Here is a 16368-nt window from a genome sequence, read left to right as displayed (position 1 = left end):
TCCCGGGGATTTAGATCAATGGGATTCACAAGAACTGGAGAGAAGGGAGGGGGCCACTTCGCCCGAGTGGAGCGAAGACGAAGCAGAGGAAATTCCAGAGATAGAGTTACCTAGCAACGGGGACCTTGAAGGTTTTACAGTTGCAAAATCTCCCCTGGAAGTTCCCACGCCTCCTCTGCTCCGAAGCTCAGAACAAACGGGGGAAGAGGGAGGGCTGCCCAAGACAGGAAAGCCTGAAGAAAGTTCAAAGCCCGCCCCCTCCCTTTCCCCCATACCGGAGTTGGAGACTTCAGAAGAGGAGGGGCCCATGCTTCCCCCGTCGCCGCGTACTCGAAGACAGTTGAAGAGACAAGAAAAGGGGGGGAGAAGGAGGGTGGCGACTGAGGGTCCGGTAAGGAGGAGCAAAAGACTCCGCGCCCGTTTGCCCCCTTCTTAAGAGACAGGCGGGAAAGCAGTTCCTTGCTCTGTCAACTTTCTTCCACGTCGCAGGACCTGTAACTCTGTGTTGCTTCATGAGAAGGCGCAGTCTATGTTTGGATATTACCTTAATAAAAACTGAATTGCTTTCAACCACAAGTCTGGTTCCTGAGTCCCATCCTGGGCCTGACAGCTTGACAGAGCCACCTAAATCACCCTCTACGCTCTCTTCACTTGACCATGACAAGATGTCAAAGGGAGTGGCGGGGGGAACAAATCCCACTTCTGAGACGGAAGAAGTGAGACTTTTGAGGACTAATGTGGCGGATCTGCAGACGGATGTTCAAACCTTGCTGGCAGCAGTCAAGGTGCTGAAAACGGATAATCAGGCCTTGCAAGCCACGGTCGATTGGATGCGGGCAGCCCCTCCAGCCGCGGCGGTGAAGGTTCCCATTGGATTACCCCCAAAGTATGCGGGGCAAAGTGATCAGTTGGCAACTTTTGTGGCTCAATGTGAGTTATACTTGGATGTCAGGAATGCAGAATTTCCGAGTGATGGGGCTAAAGTGGCCTTCATGATCAGCCTCCTGGAGGGAGAAGCTGCAAAATGGGTGACCCCGTACCTGATGAGAAAGGATACCCTCCTAGGAAGATACAGAGGATTTATACAAGAAATGACCGAGATGTTTCAAGACCCGCAACGAGCTGAAACAGTAGCGCGACAGCTAGGCGCACTGAAACAAGCCAAAGGAACTGTTTCCGAGTACACTAATGCTTTTAAAATTTTGTCCCAGGAAACTGGTTATAATGAGGCAGCCTTGATGTTTATGTACCGAAGTGGACTGAATGCTGAAATCCTGGATGAGCTGGCCAGGACCTCCCCCCCCCCACTGACCTGCCAGGGCTAATCTGGCTATGTTTACAGATTGATCACCGGCTGGAAGGAAGGCGCCTGGAAAAGAAACAGGAGGTCCCGAGATATTCAGCCTCGGCATCCCGCAGCAAGGTCCTTTCCACTTCAGGAACGGCAGGTAATGCACCTGAGGGACAGGGAAGGGCTAGGCTGAGACTGTCAGAAGAAGAAAAAGAGAGACGACGCCGAGAGTGTCTATGTTTTTTTGTTCGAAACCGGGCCATGTGGCCAGAGATTGTGGACTGAAAGGGGGGAAGGCAGAGTCGGGAAACTAGAACACCCAGTCCAAGTGCAGGCCGGTGGACTGGGGGCAGCGTTGTATAAAGGCCCTCCAATGACCCAACCCCCATCCAAAGGAGTGTTGGTTCTACCTATTCGGATTACAACTTCCCAAGGAGTGATGTTTAACTCTACTGCATTAATTGACAGTGGGGCCTCCACGAATTTTATGGATGCAAAGTTAGCCAAGCGTTATGGAATTTCTAGGTGGAAACTGGACGTTCCCTTATCTGTGGAGACCATCGATGGGAGACCCCTGAAGTCAGGAGGGGTGACACGCCACTGAGGAATTGAAACTTCAAATTCCTGGGCATGAGGAGCTCATTTCACTGTACGTGTCAGATCTCTCGAACTTTGAGGTGATTCTGGGAATGCCCTGGCTAGCTAAGCACGAACCCAAAATAGGTTGGAAGGAGGCGGTGGTGTGGTTCACCTCTCAGTATTGTCAGGAGAACTGTCAACCCGAAGGAATCAAGAACACCTTAGCGGGGGCAGTACAAGAGAGCGAGCAAGTGACCCTTCCTTCGAAGTATGAGGAATTCAAAGACGTATTTGATGAAAAAGAGGCAGAGACTCTACCCCCCCACCGCCCTTACGACTGTGTGATTGATCTCGTGCCAGGAGCCAGCATCCCATCGGGGAGAATTTACTCTCTCACAGAGATTGAGAGGGAGACCCTGAAGGAATTTCTGGAAAAGAACCTGAAGAGAGGATTCATACGTCCCTCACAGTCCCCTGCTGGGGCGCCCCTGTTGTTTGTGAAGAAGAAGGGGGGGAGCTCAGACCTTGTAACGACTACCGTGCATTGAATCAGATCACCGTCCCTAACAGTTACCCACTGCCCTTGATCTCAGAGCTACTAGACCGCCTGCGCTCAGCAAAAATCTTCACGAAGCTGGATTTAAGAGGAGCGTACAATCTGGTCAGAATGAAGGAGGGACATGAATGGAAAACAGGATTTCTGACTTCTTATGGTCAGTTAGAATATTTGGTCATGCCGTTCGGGCTTTCGGGGAGTCCAGGCATGTTTCAAAAGTTCATGAACGACGTGTTTAGAGACCTGTTGGACACGTATGTAATTTGTTACTTGGATGATATCCTAGTGTTTTCAAAGAATCAAGAAGACCATGACCAGCACGTAAAAACTGTGTTGAGGAGACTGAGAGAAAATCATCTGTATGCTAAGCTAGAGAAATGTGGATTTGACCTGAAGTCTCTGAACTTCCTTGGGTACCGAATCTCAGCGGGGGGAGTGGAGATGGACCCAGGGAAAGTGAGTTGTATATTGGATTGGGGCCAACCTGTCACCAAAAAGGATGTACAACGTTTTCTAGGGTTTGCCAATTATTACAGAAAGTTCATCCCAGGGTTTTCCAAATTAACAGCTCCTCTGACTGACTGTTTAAGGGGAAAGAAGAAATTTCAATGGACAGAGAACGCTACCAACGCCTTTGAGGAGCTGAAAAGAAGATTTGCTACTGAGCCCATTCTGCGCTTTGCCAATCCAACCCGCCCTTTCGTCGTGGAAGCAGATGCATTGGATTTTGCCATCGGGGGGGTCCTTCTTCAATTAGATCAAGAAGGGAAGGAGCTGCACCCCTGCGCATAATTCTCTAGAAAGTTAAAGCCGGCAGAGAAAAACTATACAGTGTGGGAGAAGGAGCTACTAGCCATCAAGGATTCTTTTGAGAACTGGAGACAATATTTGGAGGGGGCCTCTCATCAGATCGAAGTGCGCTCCAACCACAAGAACCTAGAAAGCCTACAAACAGCCAGAAAGTTGAACCAGAGACAGATAAGATGGTCCCAGTTCTTCACTAGGTTCAACTTCAAGATTACTTATCATGCCCAAGCCAAAAACCAGAGAGCAGATGCCTTATCCAGACAGCCACAATTCAAAGGAAGCGAGTCCAAAGACCAGCCTCAGTACGTGATCCCACCAGAGAAATTAACGTTGGGATCATTTCAGCCTTCATGGGAGGAAGAACTCAAAAGAGCCCAGCAGGAAGATGCAGGCATGCAACGATATATTCAGGAGGCGGGACAGAATCAAGACCCTGAAGTAAGTTTCCACTGGCGAGATGGATTGTTATGGTTTAAAGCAGCCAGGTATGTGCCAGAAGGGGAATTAAGACTCAGAGTCCTACGTCAATGCCATGACTCCGTCACCGCGGGGCATTTTGGTATTTACAAAACCATTCAGAACGTGGCCAAGGACTTTTGGTGGCCTAAAATGCGTCGGGATATTGAAGACTACGTAAAATCCTGTTCTGTCTGTATGCGAGCAAAAACACAAACAGGAAAACCAGCAGGGCTGTTACAACCGCTACCTGTCCCAAACGAACCCTGGAAGGACCTTTCCATGGATTTTATAACTGATCTACCAAAGTCACAAGGAATGACGGCCATCCTAGTAGTGGTAGATTTACTCACCAAAATGGCGCATTTTCTTCCTTGTTCAGGGGCCTTAGAGGCAAAAGAGACAGCCAAGTTATTCATCAAAGAAATCTACCGGTTGCATGGATTGCCAAACAGTATAGTCTCAGATCGAGGAACTCAGTTCACAGCTAAGTTTTGGAGAGCCATGTGGAAACAGCTGCAGACGGAGCTAAAACTCTCTTCAGCTCATCATCCCCAGACAGACGGAACGCCTGAACGCTGTTTTGGAAAGATATTTACGTTGTTACGTGTCCTACCAACAGACGGACTGGGTGTCATATTTGCATTTTGCAGAGTTTGCCTATAACAACTCCTTACACTCCAGCACTAAGCAAACCCCGTTTTTCGCTAATTATGGATTTCATCCTAAAGCCTTCCCAAGCAGCTCAGAAGGGGTGTTGGTGCCCGCTGCAGGAGACTTTCTGAAGGAATTACAGGCTGCGCAACAGATGTTGAAACAGCAGCTAAACGAAGCCAAGACGGAGTACAAGAGAGTTGCTGATCTGCACAGGAGAGAGGGCCCTCCCCTCCAACCAGGAGACCAGGTATGGCTGTCCACCCGTTTCCTTCAGATGCCAGGCAAATGTAGGAAATCGCAAGACAAGAGGGTGGGGCCTTTTGAAATAGAGGCTCAAATTAATCCCGTGGCGTACCGACTGAAGTTACCAGACACATTTAAAATGCACCCTGTGTTTCATCGATCTCTGTTAACGAAAGCAGCCCTTCCCAGTGATTTACGGCCAGAGGAGCCTCCAGGGGCTCCGCTCCTAGTAAATGAGCAGACTGAGTTTGAAGTTGAGGAAATCCTGGACTCCAGAATAAGACGCAACAAATTGCAGTATTTGATTCACTGGAAGGGTTATGGACCAACAGATAGATCTTGGGAAGCTGAAACTGATGTGCATGCTCCAGAATTGGTAAAACTTTTTCACCAACGTTTTCCCCATCGCCCCAAGCCAGTCAGGGAGGGGGGAGCACAGCCTGGGAGAGGGAATGATGTCGGGACGCAGGGTTGGGGTCCCGGGGATTTAGATCAATGGGATTCACAAGAACTGGAGAGAAGGGAGGGGGCCACTTCGCCCGAGTGGAGCGAAGACGAAGCAGAGGAAATTCCAGAGATAGAGTTACCTAGCAACGAGGACCTTGAAGGTTTTACAGTTGCAAAATCTCCCCTGGAAGTTCCCACGCCTCCTCTGCTCTGAAGCTCAGAACAAACGGGGGAAGAGGGAGGGCTGTCCAAGACAGGAAAGCCTGAAGAAAGTTCAAAGCCCGCCCCCTCCCTTTCCCCCATACCGGAGTTGGAGACTTCAGAAGAGGAGGGGCCCATGCTTCCCCCATCGCCGCGTACTCGAAGACAGTTGAAGACACAAGAAAAGGGGGGGAGAAGGAGGGTGGCGACTGAGGGTCCGGTAAGGAGGAGCAAAAGACTCCGCGCCCATTTGCCCCCTTCTTAAGAGACAAGCGGGAAAGCAGTTCCTTGCTCTGTCAACTTTCTTTCACGTCGCAGGCTCTGTAACTCTGTGTTGCTTCATGAGAAGGCGCAGTCTATGTTTGGATATTACCTTAATAAAAACTGAATTGCTTTCAACCACAAGTCTGGTTCCTGAGTCCCATCCTGGGCCTGACAATACTTTTGAGAGTATCCTTTGGCCACTAGTCTTGCCTTGTATCTCTCAATGTTCAGCATCTGGCCTTTTCTTGAATACCCACTTGCAACCTTCAGCTTTCCTTCCTTGAGGAAGCTTGGTAATTGTCCAAGTTTTGTTCTTGTATAGAACTTCCAGCTCGTCCTTGGCTGCCTGACACCTCTCAGCTTCAGCTTTGGGTAAGGCTTCAATATCTTTCCAGGTCTCAGGCTCTGGAAGTTCACCAGCTCTTGCCAGGTAGGACAGTCTCAGTGGAGGTACACCTCTGTTGGTCCGGTTAGAGTGTCTTGGTGCAGGACTCTCTGCTGCCCCTTATTGCTGTGCAGGTTCCCCTTCTTGCTCTGATTCCTCACTGTCCTCCAGTGCTGGCATGTTGCTGTCATCTGTAGTACTGTATGGTATTTCTACTTCATCTTCTTCACTGTTGTGGTCTTGGAATGATGCCCCTTCTGGTTGGAATGCACCATGACCTTCATCAAAGTAGACAGCTCTTTGGATTTCAATCCTTTCTGTTTTGGGATTTAGGATTCTGTATCCCTTTTGCTTTGAAGAATATCCAACGAAGATTCCTTCCTTTGTAGTGTTGTCCAATTTGGTTCTCTTCTGGTGTGGAATGTGACCATACACTTTTGATCCAAACACCTTTTTATGAGCCAAACTGGGTATGCGCCCATACCATAATTCTAATGGAGTCTTGTTGCCATTCACCTTCGTTGGCAAACGATTTTGTAGATAGGTGGCAGTATACACTGCCTCTCCCCAATGCTTCTGTGGGAGATTGGCATCTTCTAGCATGGATCTCACCATCTCAATAAGGGTTCTGAATTTTCTCTCTGAGACTCCGTTCTGCTCTGGGTTGTGGGGTACAGTGGTTTGATGCTCAATCCCATTTTCAAGCAGAAACTGCTGGGTAGCATGTGACATGTACTCTCCCCCATTGTCAGAACGTAGAATCTGTGGTTTTCTCTGAAATTTAGTGGTCACCATTGCCACATATTCTTTGAGTTTCTGAAGCATTTGCCCCTTCTCCTTCAACATATATATCACAGTGAATCTTGAATAATCATCAATAAAGCTGACAATATATTTGTTTCCGCCAGTTGAAGTGATTGGCATTTCACAAATGTCGCTGTGAATCAACTCTAGGGTGCGCTTATTCTCCTTTCACTCTGCTCAGGAAAACTGGGTCGGGTCCCTTTTGCTTTAACACAACAAGTACATCTCCCCTTTTCTTGGCAGGGTTCAACTTTCATGCCTCTTCCTAAATTATTATTTTGAAGGGTATTTATCTTTGCAATGTCTCTATGCCCTAATCTCTGATGCCATAAACGTAAATAAGACTTGTTACAGCATTCTTTCACAACATTAGCTTGTGGACTTTCCTGATCCACTTCATACATGCCCTTTCTTTTGGTAGTTGTGCATAAAATTTTGCCATCTCTAGAAATTATGCAAGAATCTTGTTCAAATAACACAGAGCACCCATTGTTTGTAACTTCATTAACAGAAATTAAATTGTTTGAGATTCCTGGGGGCCAGAGCGCATTCCTGAGATAAATTTCCTCAGTGCCGCTTGGAGTCTAGCAAAACAGCTTAGCATCTCCCCGTGCCTTTATGGGCAGGACTCTCGAGTCAGCCAATCTAACTGTGGCTTCATATGGAGTTAAATCTTCAAACAAAGCTTTTTCCTTTATTAGATGAGTGCTTGCTCCACTGTCAACATAGAATTTTGCATCAGCATAACATTTTTCAACATGAGTTACTTGAAAGCCCTTTGCACTTTTCTTTTCTGTCCCTTTAAATTCTTTATTTGTTTCAGGCTTCCCTTTCTTGTCACATTGGTCTTTAAGGTGTTTTTCTGAATTGCATAGATAGCAACGCTTGGCTTTCACACCTTTGGATTCCCTTTGTTCCTGAAATCTGCATCTGACTGGCTGTTGGTTAGAAACTTGGCCAGTTTGTTTACTTAAGAAAGAGGAGACTCCGTCTTCTCTTGCATCAGTTTTTCCCTTGTTCTTCTGAAAGAACTGCGCTCTAACTTCAGAAATAATCTCGTTTAGAGTTTTGTTTTGTTGTTGTAAAACAAGTACAAAAGTTTCCATGTACTTTGGAAGAGAGTCCAGAAATAAAGCTATTAGTATTGGTTCATGTAACTCTGTTCCTCCTTCCTCTATCCCTTGGACGAACATCATGAATTTTGTAAGATGTTCCTCAAAAAAAATCCCTCATTTGCAAATTAATAAGGCTTCTTAACATTGTGATCAGATGTCCCTGGCTTTTCGGATTATGATGGGATTCAAGAGTTTTCCACATCTCTCTGGTATTTTTAGAATTCATAATCAACAGAATCTGCGCATTACTCACACATTTAGTGATGAGGTCTTGTACCGTTCCATCCTTCTCAGTCCAAATTCTTTGTTCCTCCCAAGAAGCACCTTCTCCTAGTTCCGATGCTGTAATCACCTCCAACAGCTTCTGTTGTTTCAGGTGTTTCTGCATGTGAAATTCCCAAAGTTTCCATCCTCTGGGCTTGAGTTTTTCGAGACCTAGCTGCTCCGTCACGGTAGCCATCCTGTAGTAAAAGCCTCAACTCTTCACTGACTAAAAACTCTGAAGGTTTCTATTTTAGCTTCCTTGATTCAAACACAATAGCTCCTTTAATTGCTCAAATCTCCATTTGCATGGCTGGGACCCATGACCTGTTGGAATTTCTCTGTTGAGATGCGTAGCAGAGTTGCATAGCGCTACAGAACGGAGAGTATTGAGCGAGCTTAGTGTGTGTGTGTGTGTGTGTGTGTGAATCTTTGCTAAGATTCTGCCTTCCCTGCAAATTAGTCAGACAGAGACTTTAAGCTTTAAAATAAGAAACAACTACTTTATTCTGGAAGTACATGCTTGATAGGAAAGAGTCCTTACATCTAGCTAACTAACTATGTTGGAGCAGTCTGCACTGGTCCCAGTGCAGCTCTCATGCTGGTTGAGAGGAGAGACAAAGAGAAGATGTCTGCTCCCCTCTGGAGAGAAAAAGAACACAGAGAGAGGTGGGAAGGAACTGGGATCAAACATCCTGTTGCTTATCAGTCTAGCAGGAAGGGAAGAGACGGCAGAGGATCAAAGGGATAGGTATAGCCTCAACCAGCAAGAGGTCTAGCTGTCTAGCTACCCTTATTAATCCTATGCAGCCTCAACCCATCAAGTTGGAGTTGAACCTCATACATTCCAACAAAAATGTCATATTTTTAACTAATATTCATGTCGGGGATACCTGCCAAATATGAGAAAAAGGTGCCTTCAAGTACAGATGTGTATTTGACAGTGATCAGCTTGAACCATAAAATGTTGCATTAATTTTAGCTTCACTCTTCCTAGTGTTAAAAAATGCACATTTTAATACAGAGTTTGCAGTAAATTGTAATCAAGTGATAAATGTAATAGCAGCAAATACAGCTATAAACACAGTTTTTGCTTTTTAAAAATGTGCAGATGGTCTTATGTTAACAGATCTGCTTTAAATTGAGGCTATACTTGATATCTCATCTGTTTTTATATCTTTGTAATCTGTGCATTTGCTTGTAAAGACTTTAGAGGCTAAGCTTATTTCAGAAGCATCAGCGGTCTGCAAACCTGATCACGTTGCCAGAACAATTGTTAAAGATGCCATTGTAAGTAAAATATTTGTATAAAATGCTTTTCTGGGTGGAAAGTGATAAACATGGGTTACTTACTAGCTTGGTATAAGCAGAAAGGTTATCTGTTTGTCTACAGTCTTTTCTGAATAATAGAATCATTTTTCTGTTTATTAAATTTGTATTCCACCCTTCTTCCCAGAAGGAGCCCAGGGCAGCAAACAAATGCTAAAATATTACATCTTAAAAACAAAATACTTTAAAACATATTAAAACAAAGTATATTTTTAAAAACAACTTTAAAAACACAGTTAAAAAGCACAGAAGCAAACTGGGATAAGGTCTCTACTTAAAAGGCTTGTTGAAAGAGGAATGTCTTCAGTAGGCACCAAAAAGACAACAGAGATGTTGCTTGTCTAAGATTTAAGGGGAGGGAATTCCAAAGTGTCAGTGCCACAACACTAAAGGTTGCTTCCTATTAATCATAAGCTGCTGTTAATTGTAAGCTGCTTTGGGAGCCAATCTTGGCTGACATGCACAGTATAAATATTAGTGGTATGTGTGATTCCTTGGTTGCAAAAGGACAGAATATAAAAATAGTTCAATTTATGTACAGCAGACACAAATAATTTCACATTAATGCAAAAAAAAAATGGGGTGACTGCCTGAATCACAAGTATTGCACCTGGGTTCCATGACAGAAGGAAGGTGGGATATAAATGTAAGAAAATAAATATTTTCTACCCATTGGTATATTTCATTTTTTTCTGCTTTTACCAGTATAATTAAAATGATGTTGTTGTTGTTTTATTTTAATATCAGACTAGGGCCACAATCCTGTCCACGCTTAAATACACACAAAAACTGACATGAGTACCTTGTTAAGAGCAGGAATAAAATAAAATGCCTGCCAAAATTTATCAGCATATATGTGACGTTGGACTTTTTTGCTCAAATGTACATGACTTCATTAGTTTATTACAGGCAACCAAATACAGGTTTTAGCTAGATAAAATACTAATATACAGAGGCAGTATCTAAAAACTTTAACAGTGGTATCTAAAACTGTTAACAAAAATTATAACAATTATAACATTACAACATTTAAAAGTAAAACTCAGATTGCGAGGCAAGCTTGTCTAATCTGAGCAGCTCTCACTGCAAATTTGGCTGTGCTGACCATTACAGATCTATCTGGGCTACTTCTTACTTTGAACTGCATCTCCCATTTTTAATGCCTATTCACCCAGTTTGGAACTCCTTACTACCCCTTTTCTTTTTACCATTCTAAAGAAAGCACTTCTGCAAGGCATTCTTCTGATTATTCCCCCCCCATCCTGTGTGTGCATGTGCAAACACCAACGTACATAACTCATCCCATGCCATTCTAGAGGGTCCATTGACCCTGATGTGTGGCTTTTGGGAGGAGGTTGTCGTGGGGGAGGGAGCCAGAATAGTCTCATTCACGAAGAGATGCTGCTTGATCATCACTGGATCCAACTCAACAACTAACCTATCTGTATGAGCAATCATTCTTTTATGGTACATACAGCTAATAACCTCAGACACTGTGTAAAGCATATGCATTGCAATTATTAGTGCAGTGGCTTACATTGAAGTCTCATGCCAACTACTACTGCTTGAAGTCACTATAAGAAATACCTCCTGTTTTCGTGCAATTGTTTGGAAACCTACTGACTTCTTATACCCATTTTTCCCACACAGCTAGGAAAATTTTCCAGTTCTGTTGGTACAGATGGTCACATGTTGGCAGTATTGACCAGTGGTATGTCGCCAATCTCTTCTATTGCTGAAGTTCTAGAGGCGGTAAGAAACAAAGTCAGATTGACTGAAGAAGTTATCAAATCTATTGGGGAATTCTTCTAGTGCTGTGGAACACTCACATTTAGTGGTTCTATATAATTCGAAATCCTGTCTAGGTCAGCAAGCTTTGGTGCAGCAAACTTACTAAAGTAAAGAGCAATAATTAAGTATTCCACTTCTTGGCAGCAAAAGCTGCTATAGCTCATAATTGGTAAGATTAACCCAGTGAGTCTGTACTTATTTTTGTAGAGTTGGAAGGAAGTCAGTCCTTTAATTTTTGTCAATAGATTACCTTTAACCTGATCATGCCAAAATGTTCGAGCAAGCAATGGTAATGGCTACTGTGTAGTTTTCAATTTGTGTCCCACTTCACTATTTAAATAAGCAAAGCAGTTTACCGTAAGAGTATTTTTTACCTTTTTTTTTACGTCACTCCCATTAATAACAAACTCAGATATTGTGTGCCAACAGGATTTTAGCCAAAATGGGGGCTTTGACAAACAAGAGGGAGACACCAACATGGTGGGGGTGGGGAATTTGCAGAAGTACAAAATCTTTTGGGGTGGCAGATCTGCAGAAGTGCAATACCTTTGGGGAAAAGGAACCCAAAGGGGATGCAACCCTTCTCCGAAACAGCCCAGTGAGGACTGAATGCTCAGTGGCCACAGCACGCTGAGTGTCTTGGCAGTGGTGAGGGAGATGGAAAACCAGGCGAATGGAGTGTTCTGGAAGAGGTCCTTACTGGCTGGAACATTCAACCAGGAATGCTCAACATTACAATTTTTTTCACAGATTTCACTTGCAGTAAAACAAAATAAAATATTATGCCTGTTTAAAACAATAAGTAATTAAAATATCAAAAGGTGTCAATACTATTCCAGCAAAACCTGCAAATAACTACTTACGTGCTAACAAAAAAGACACTTACTGGGCATGAAAAGGAGGAGCCTGGCAAATCTCAGTGGAGAAGGACTTCCACAATTCTGGCACCACCACCAATAAGATCCCCTCATTTTATGTATGTATGAAATAGAGCAGGTTCTTTAGCTCATCTTGTAAAGGGCTGGCTGGGGTACTCTCCCGTGCCTTCCTTTGTCCCAGGAGTCAATCCCCAACCCAGCATCATTGATCCTGGCAAATAACCTGCTTTGCCAAGGCTGTGCATGCTCACAACAGCCCTGCAAGGTAGTCAACTGCCACTACCTTCTTTACTGGTTAGCCACTCCGTGCTGAAGGGGAACCCAGAGCCCAGTCACCCACCCAGGCTTCTACAGGGCAAGAGCCAAGTTACACTCCTTGCTCCTAAAAGCCTTAGGTAAAACACTTTAAACTTACACAGTAGTTACGGTCGATGGTAAGGATTGAATTTAGGACTGGTCTTTCTTGTGAAATGAACACACACTGATAATAGAATTAAAGTTTATCGAAAAATAAAAGTAAAAGAATACAAATACAAAGGTAAAAAGGTAAAAGAGGTGCACAAGGTTTAGCAGCAAAATATTTCCCTGAAGACCACACCCAAAGGGGTAAGGTACAGCAAAAGACTTGAGAGTTCAGTCACAAACAAAAATAACAAAATCTATCTAGCCTATGCTATACTTGCAGACCTAAAAGACTTGTAGATGGATAGCCTTCGCCCCTCAGAGAGATTCGGGTCAGGATGGAAAGTTGGAACCGCAATTGAGCAGCATCAAGCAGGCATGATGGCTCCCAAAAGTGGAGCAAAAACCTAGGATTTCTGCCCCATACTTATGGCAAAAACCCCTGGCAACAGCCGGAGGCAATTAACCACTCAAGGATGTTATGATGAGATGAAAAAACTCCTTTCCCACAGAACAGGCTAGGGGCAAGCTGGCATGATGCATCTCATACTTAATATGGGAGTAGATGGCTTCTGAACTTAATCCTAAACCATCTAGGATTTAAAGTTGACACCAGCAACTTTAAACTGAACTCAGAAACAAATGGACTTTTCCAGGGAGAAATAATAAATCCTAAACGATGTTCTTGTTTACAAACTTAATGTGGAAAAATGAAATTAAAACAACAGTAGTATTTCTGTGTTCTTCTGCACCGTTCTAGCTTCTGTCTCTGGAAGATTGCTGTGAGGGTACATGTGGCAGGCTATTATCAGACTAGATAGACTTCAGGTCCCTTCCAACATTATGACTGATTTCATAGGACCTTCACTGTTTTGTTTGAATAAGACCAATCTTTAACAGAACAGACCTTTTTCACCCAGCAGTTGAATACTTGGTGACCACTCTTTTGACCAGTCAAATCTGGTTACAGAAAATATTAAATGATCTTTAAGCAAAAGTATGTTGATCTCTCTTTTTCAACTTTCAGGTTATTTGCATGGGCTTTTTTCGCTTCATGAGCCTGTATTACATAGCAAGTTTTGACAACATAATTCGCCGTTGCATGGTAAAGAAAGAGAAATCTGAAAAGATGGACTGAAACAGAATGACTCAAGGGCTGTTTAAAAAGTTGAACAGTTTGCTGCTAAATGAGACTGTATTTGTGGCCTAAATATGCCTCATGGAAATGTGGAAGAGGTGGTATCTTCAGTGATGAAAGAAGGAAACTGAGCTACTCCTGAAAAAAGACTATGCAAAGGTGCTAATGAAGAATATGGTTTTTCCTTTGTTGCTTTTATGTGTTTTGAAGTAATAAGCAGATTGTTGCCTTATAAATGAGCTTTTTTGGAAGAGCAGAACTTCAGAGTGACCTATTTGCTGGTAATTCTGGACCAATACTAATAGTTAGCAGTGATGAAATTTCATTCTGTTACGTACTTGTTAATCTAAGAGCTGGTTCAAACATGCATTCTATGATTTGGTACAGTCCTCCCACACATCTCAGATCTCCTACAGAAGGCCCAGTTCAAGCATTATCCTGATAACATGATTGCTGCCAGAAAGCTGAATCCTGTAGGCATTGTTTTATATTGTTGGCCACATGTGGGATGATTCAAATGGCTGAGAGAAGGCTAGTCACAACAGCAAAAACTGTCAAAAATGAAGTATTTCACCTCTGGAATAATACATGAATTTTGTGAGATGGTAATTTTGTAATATAGTGTATGACTTCGATGTGGGAGTACTCTAAATGAGCTGCCCCCTACTTGAGATATGAGGTGATAGTTGCATGAGAGAATATTAAATTGGAGAATCAACATCAAAATTAGCTCACAGGAAGTCTCCCTTGGGGGTTACTTTTGAGTTTTCTCCTACCAGATCATGGATGGCGGGGGAGGGGAGGGGGTCTAGTCTAAAATTTGAGTATTTTGGCTAATCATTCCCACCCTTGACACATGAATACATTATTAGTTTTGTGAAGTATTCCCCCTATTGTATTAAATTAATATGAAATGTCTTGATGGCAGACGGTTACTCATGATTTCTGCAGAACCAATGAAGTATGCTTTAAATAGTTGTAGAAATTCAAGGGAGATGAAGGACCCATTGCACACTGACATACTAGAAGATGTCTTTTTTTCCTGCCTCTATCCAGTCTATAAACAAAACAAAATTTGCCCATTTGTTCATTATCTGTAAAAAAATATATGTTTATCTCTTGCCAGCTCAATAAAAGTTAGAGGGAGAAATGGAAGGAGCAAATCAAGTGCTAGGTAGAATTAAATGCAGCACAAAGAAGTGTCAAAGTTCCTACTGTGATGGCAGTGTGTGAAGGCTACTTGCGTTGTTTCAATGTTTTAATCCCAGCATGCCAACCCCTAAACTACATGGAATCTGGGTTTATAAAAAGTCCTTCAGTGGTCTTTGGGAATCATATTTGCTGTGTATAAATGAAAAGATTTTCGTAGGTTGCAAATATCACTGAACCTCAGTGTTGAACTGATTCATAAGAATTTAACTTTGTCATTTTCCAAGTGCCTAAAATGACTCCTTTAAGAGCCTCAACTTGCCATTTTGTTGGTTAATAGAGATGCATTTTGAGAATCATAGGTCTTTTCTTGCCATATTCTTTAAAAAAAGGAGGATGTGTGTAGGTTGTTAAAGGAGGACACTTCTTTAAATTCCCCTTGCAGAACATCTTGCATGGCCAGATCAAGCCCAGTAGCTTCTGGTTCAATTCCATTATAGTCTTCCAAACTTAATAGATGTAAAAGATTATCAAAACTGATGAAATCACAATGGCAGCTGCTTGAGATGAATATTGAGTGGTCATGTTTGCTTCTTTGTTCTTGTACACAAGTATTAGTTACCCAAATGCTGTGTAACTGAAACAGAAAACTGCCAATTTGAATATAAGCACTTAGGGTATTTGGCATTTTGAAGGGCTGGGAATATTGCCAGTTAGAAGGGATGGTTATTAGTAAGTTGGGCCTGGCGTTGTCTCAACAAATACTTGCTTCAAGTCTCATTTGAATTAGCAACTATGATTCACAAAAAGCATATCTGCATGTTTTTCTTGGAACTGTTGAAGTAGAGCTTGCTTTCCTTGTTTGCCATATTGAACTCTGCCATCAAAGTTGGTGCATATTTTTTTGTTTTCTACACGTGCTAGAATAGCCTTTCAAGCTGACTAACACATTTAGTTCAAATCGTAAGTTCTAAATTAAAGCATGCAGAATTGCCAAATAACCAATAGTTTAAAGAAGGATGGCTGTCTTGTACATCTACTTAAGAACCTGTTAATTCTTTTGTTAGCTAGCAGGGCTTTAGTGTGTTGGTGGATTATGACCTCGGTTTCTTCAGTTTGAACAAAAGTATCTTGTCATATTTCCAGGCTTGCTGTTGAACTAAAATTAAAAATTCTGATGTTATGGAGCATTATTGCTCTTGCTCAACTCAAATAGATGTAACAGTCTACTAAAGAAAAAGAAGGAAATGGGTAACTGGCCTACAATTGTATACTGTGAAAATGTTTAGGCACTTTTTAATGTTAATATTGAATGAGGCTAAAACCCATAACTCATTAGTGCTTGCTGCTTCATGAAGTGTTGTGCCAGAATTACACATTTTAATATATTGTATTCACTAAATAAAATGAAAATTACTTCCTCTGCATTTTTCTTCAAAGTGATTATGTGCCTGGTCCTGCTGAGTAAATTTATTTCTGCTCATTCTTGTCACAGTGCTAAGGATTTATCAATTATTTGTAAAATAGTGTGAACAAATTGGAGTTCTGTGAAGATTCAAGGGGAGGATAGAGGACTCCTGTATTTCAAGAAATAATGTTCACCTTTGTACCATTT

At 42.8% G+C, this 16368-nt stretch overlaps 1 protein-coding gene across 1 annotated transcript in view; it reads left to right on the top strand.

The window, feature by feature from the left end:
- Nucleotides 1–16091, top strand: part of KDSR (3-ketodihydrosphingosine reductase) — a 47767-nt gene extending 31676 nt beyond the window's left edge. Inside the window, exons 8-10 of the mRNA XM_061590404.1 lie at nt 9273–9356; nt 11046–11147; nt 13494–16091. Of these exons, the coding sequence (XP_061446388.1) occupies nt 9273–9356; nt 11046–11147; nt 13494–13604 (297 nt within the window). The 3' untranslated portion in view covers nt 13605–16091. The remainder of the gene's footprint in view (nt 1–9272; nt 9357–11045; nt 11148–13493) is intronic.
- Nucleotides 16092–16368: the final 277 nt, after the last annotated feature.

This window comes from Rhineura floridana, chromosome 1 (genome assembly GCF_030035675.1).
Source record: "Rhineura floridana isolate rRhiFlo1 chromosome 1, rRhiFlo1.hap2, whole genome shotgun sequence".
Taxonomy (NCBI): domain Eukaryota; kingdom Metazoa; phylum Chordata; class Lepidosauria; order Squamata; family Rhineuridae; genus Rhineura; species Rhineura floridana.
Note: the sequence above shows the minus strand (reverse complement) of the source record. Positions and strands in the feature narration are given on the sequence as shown.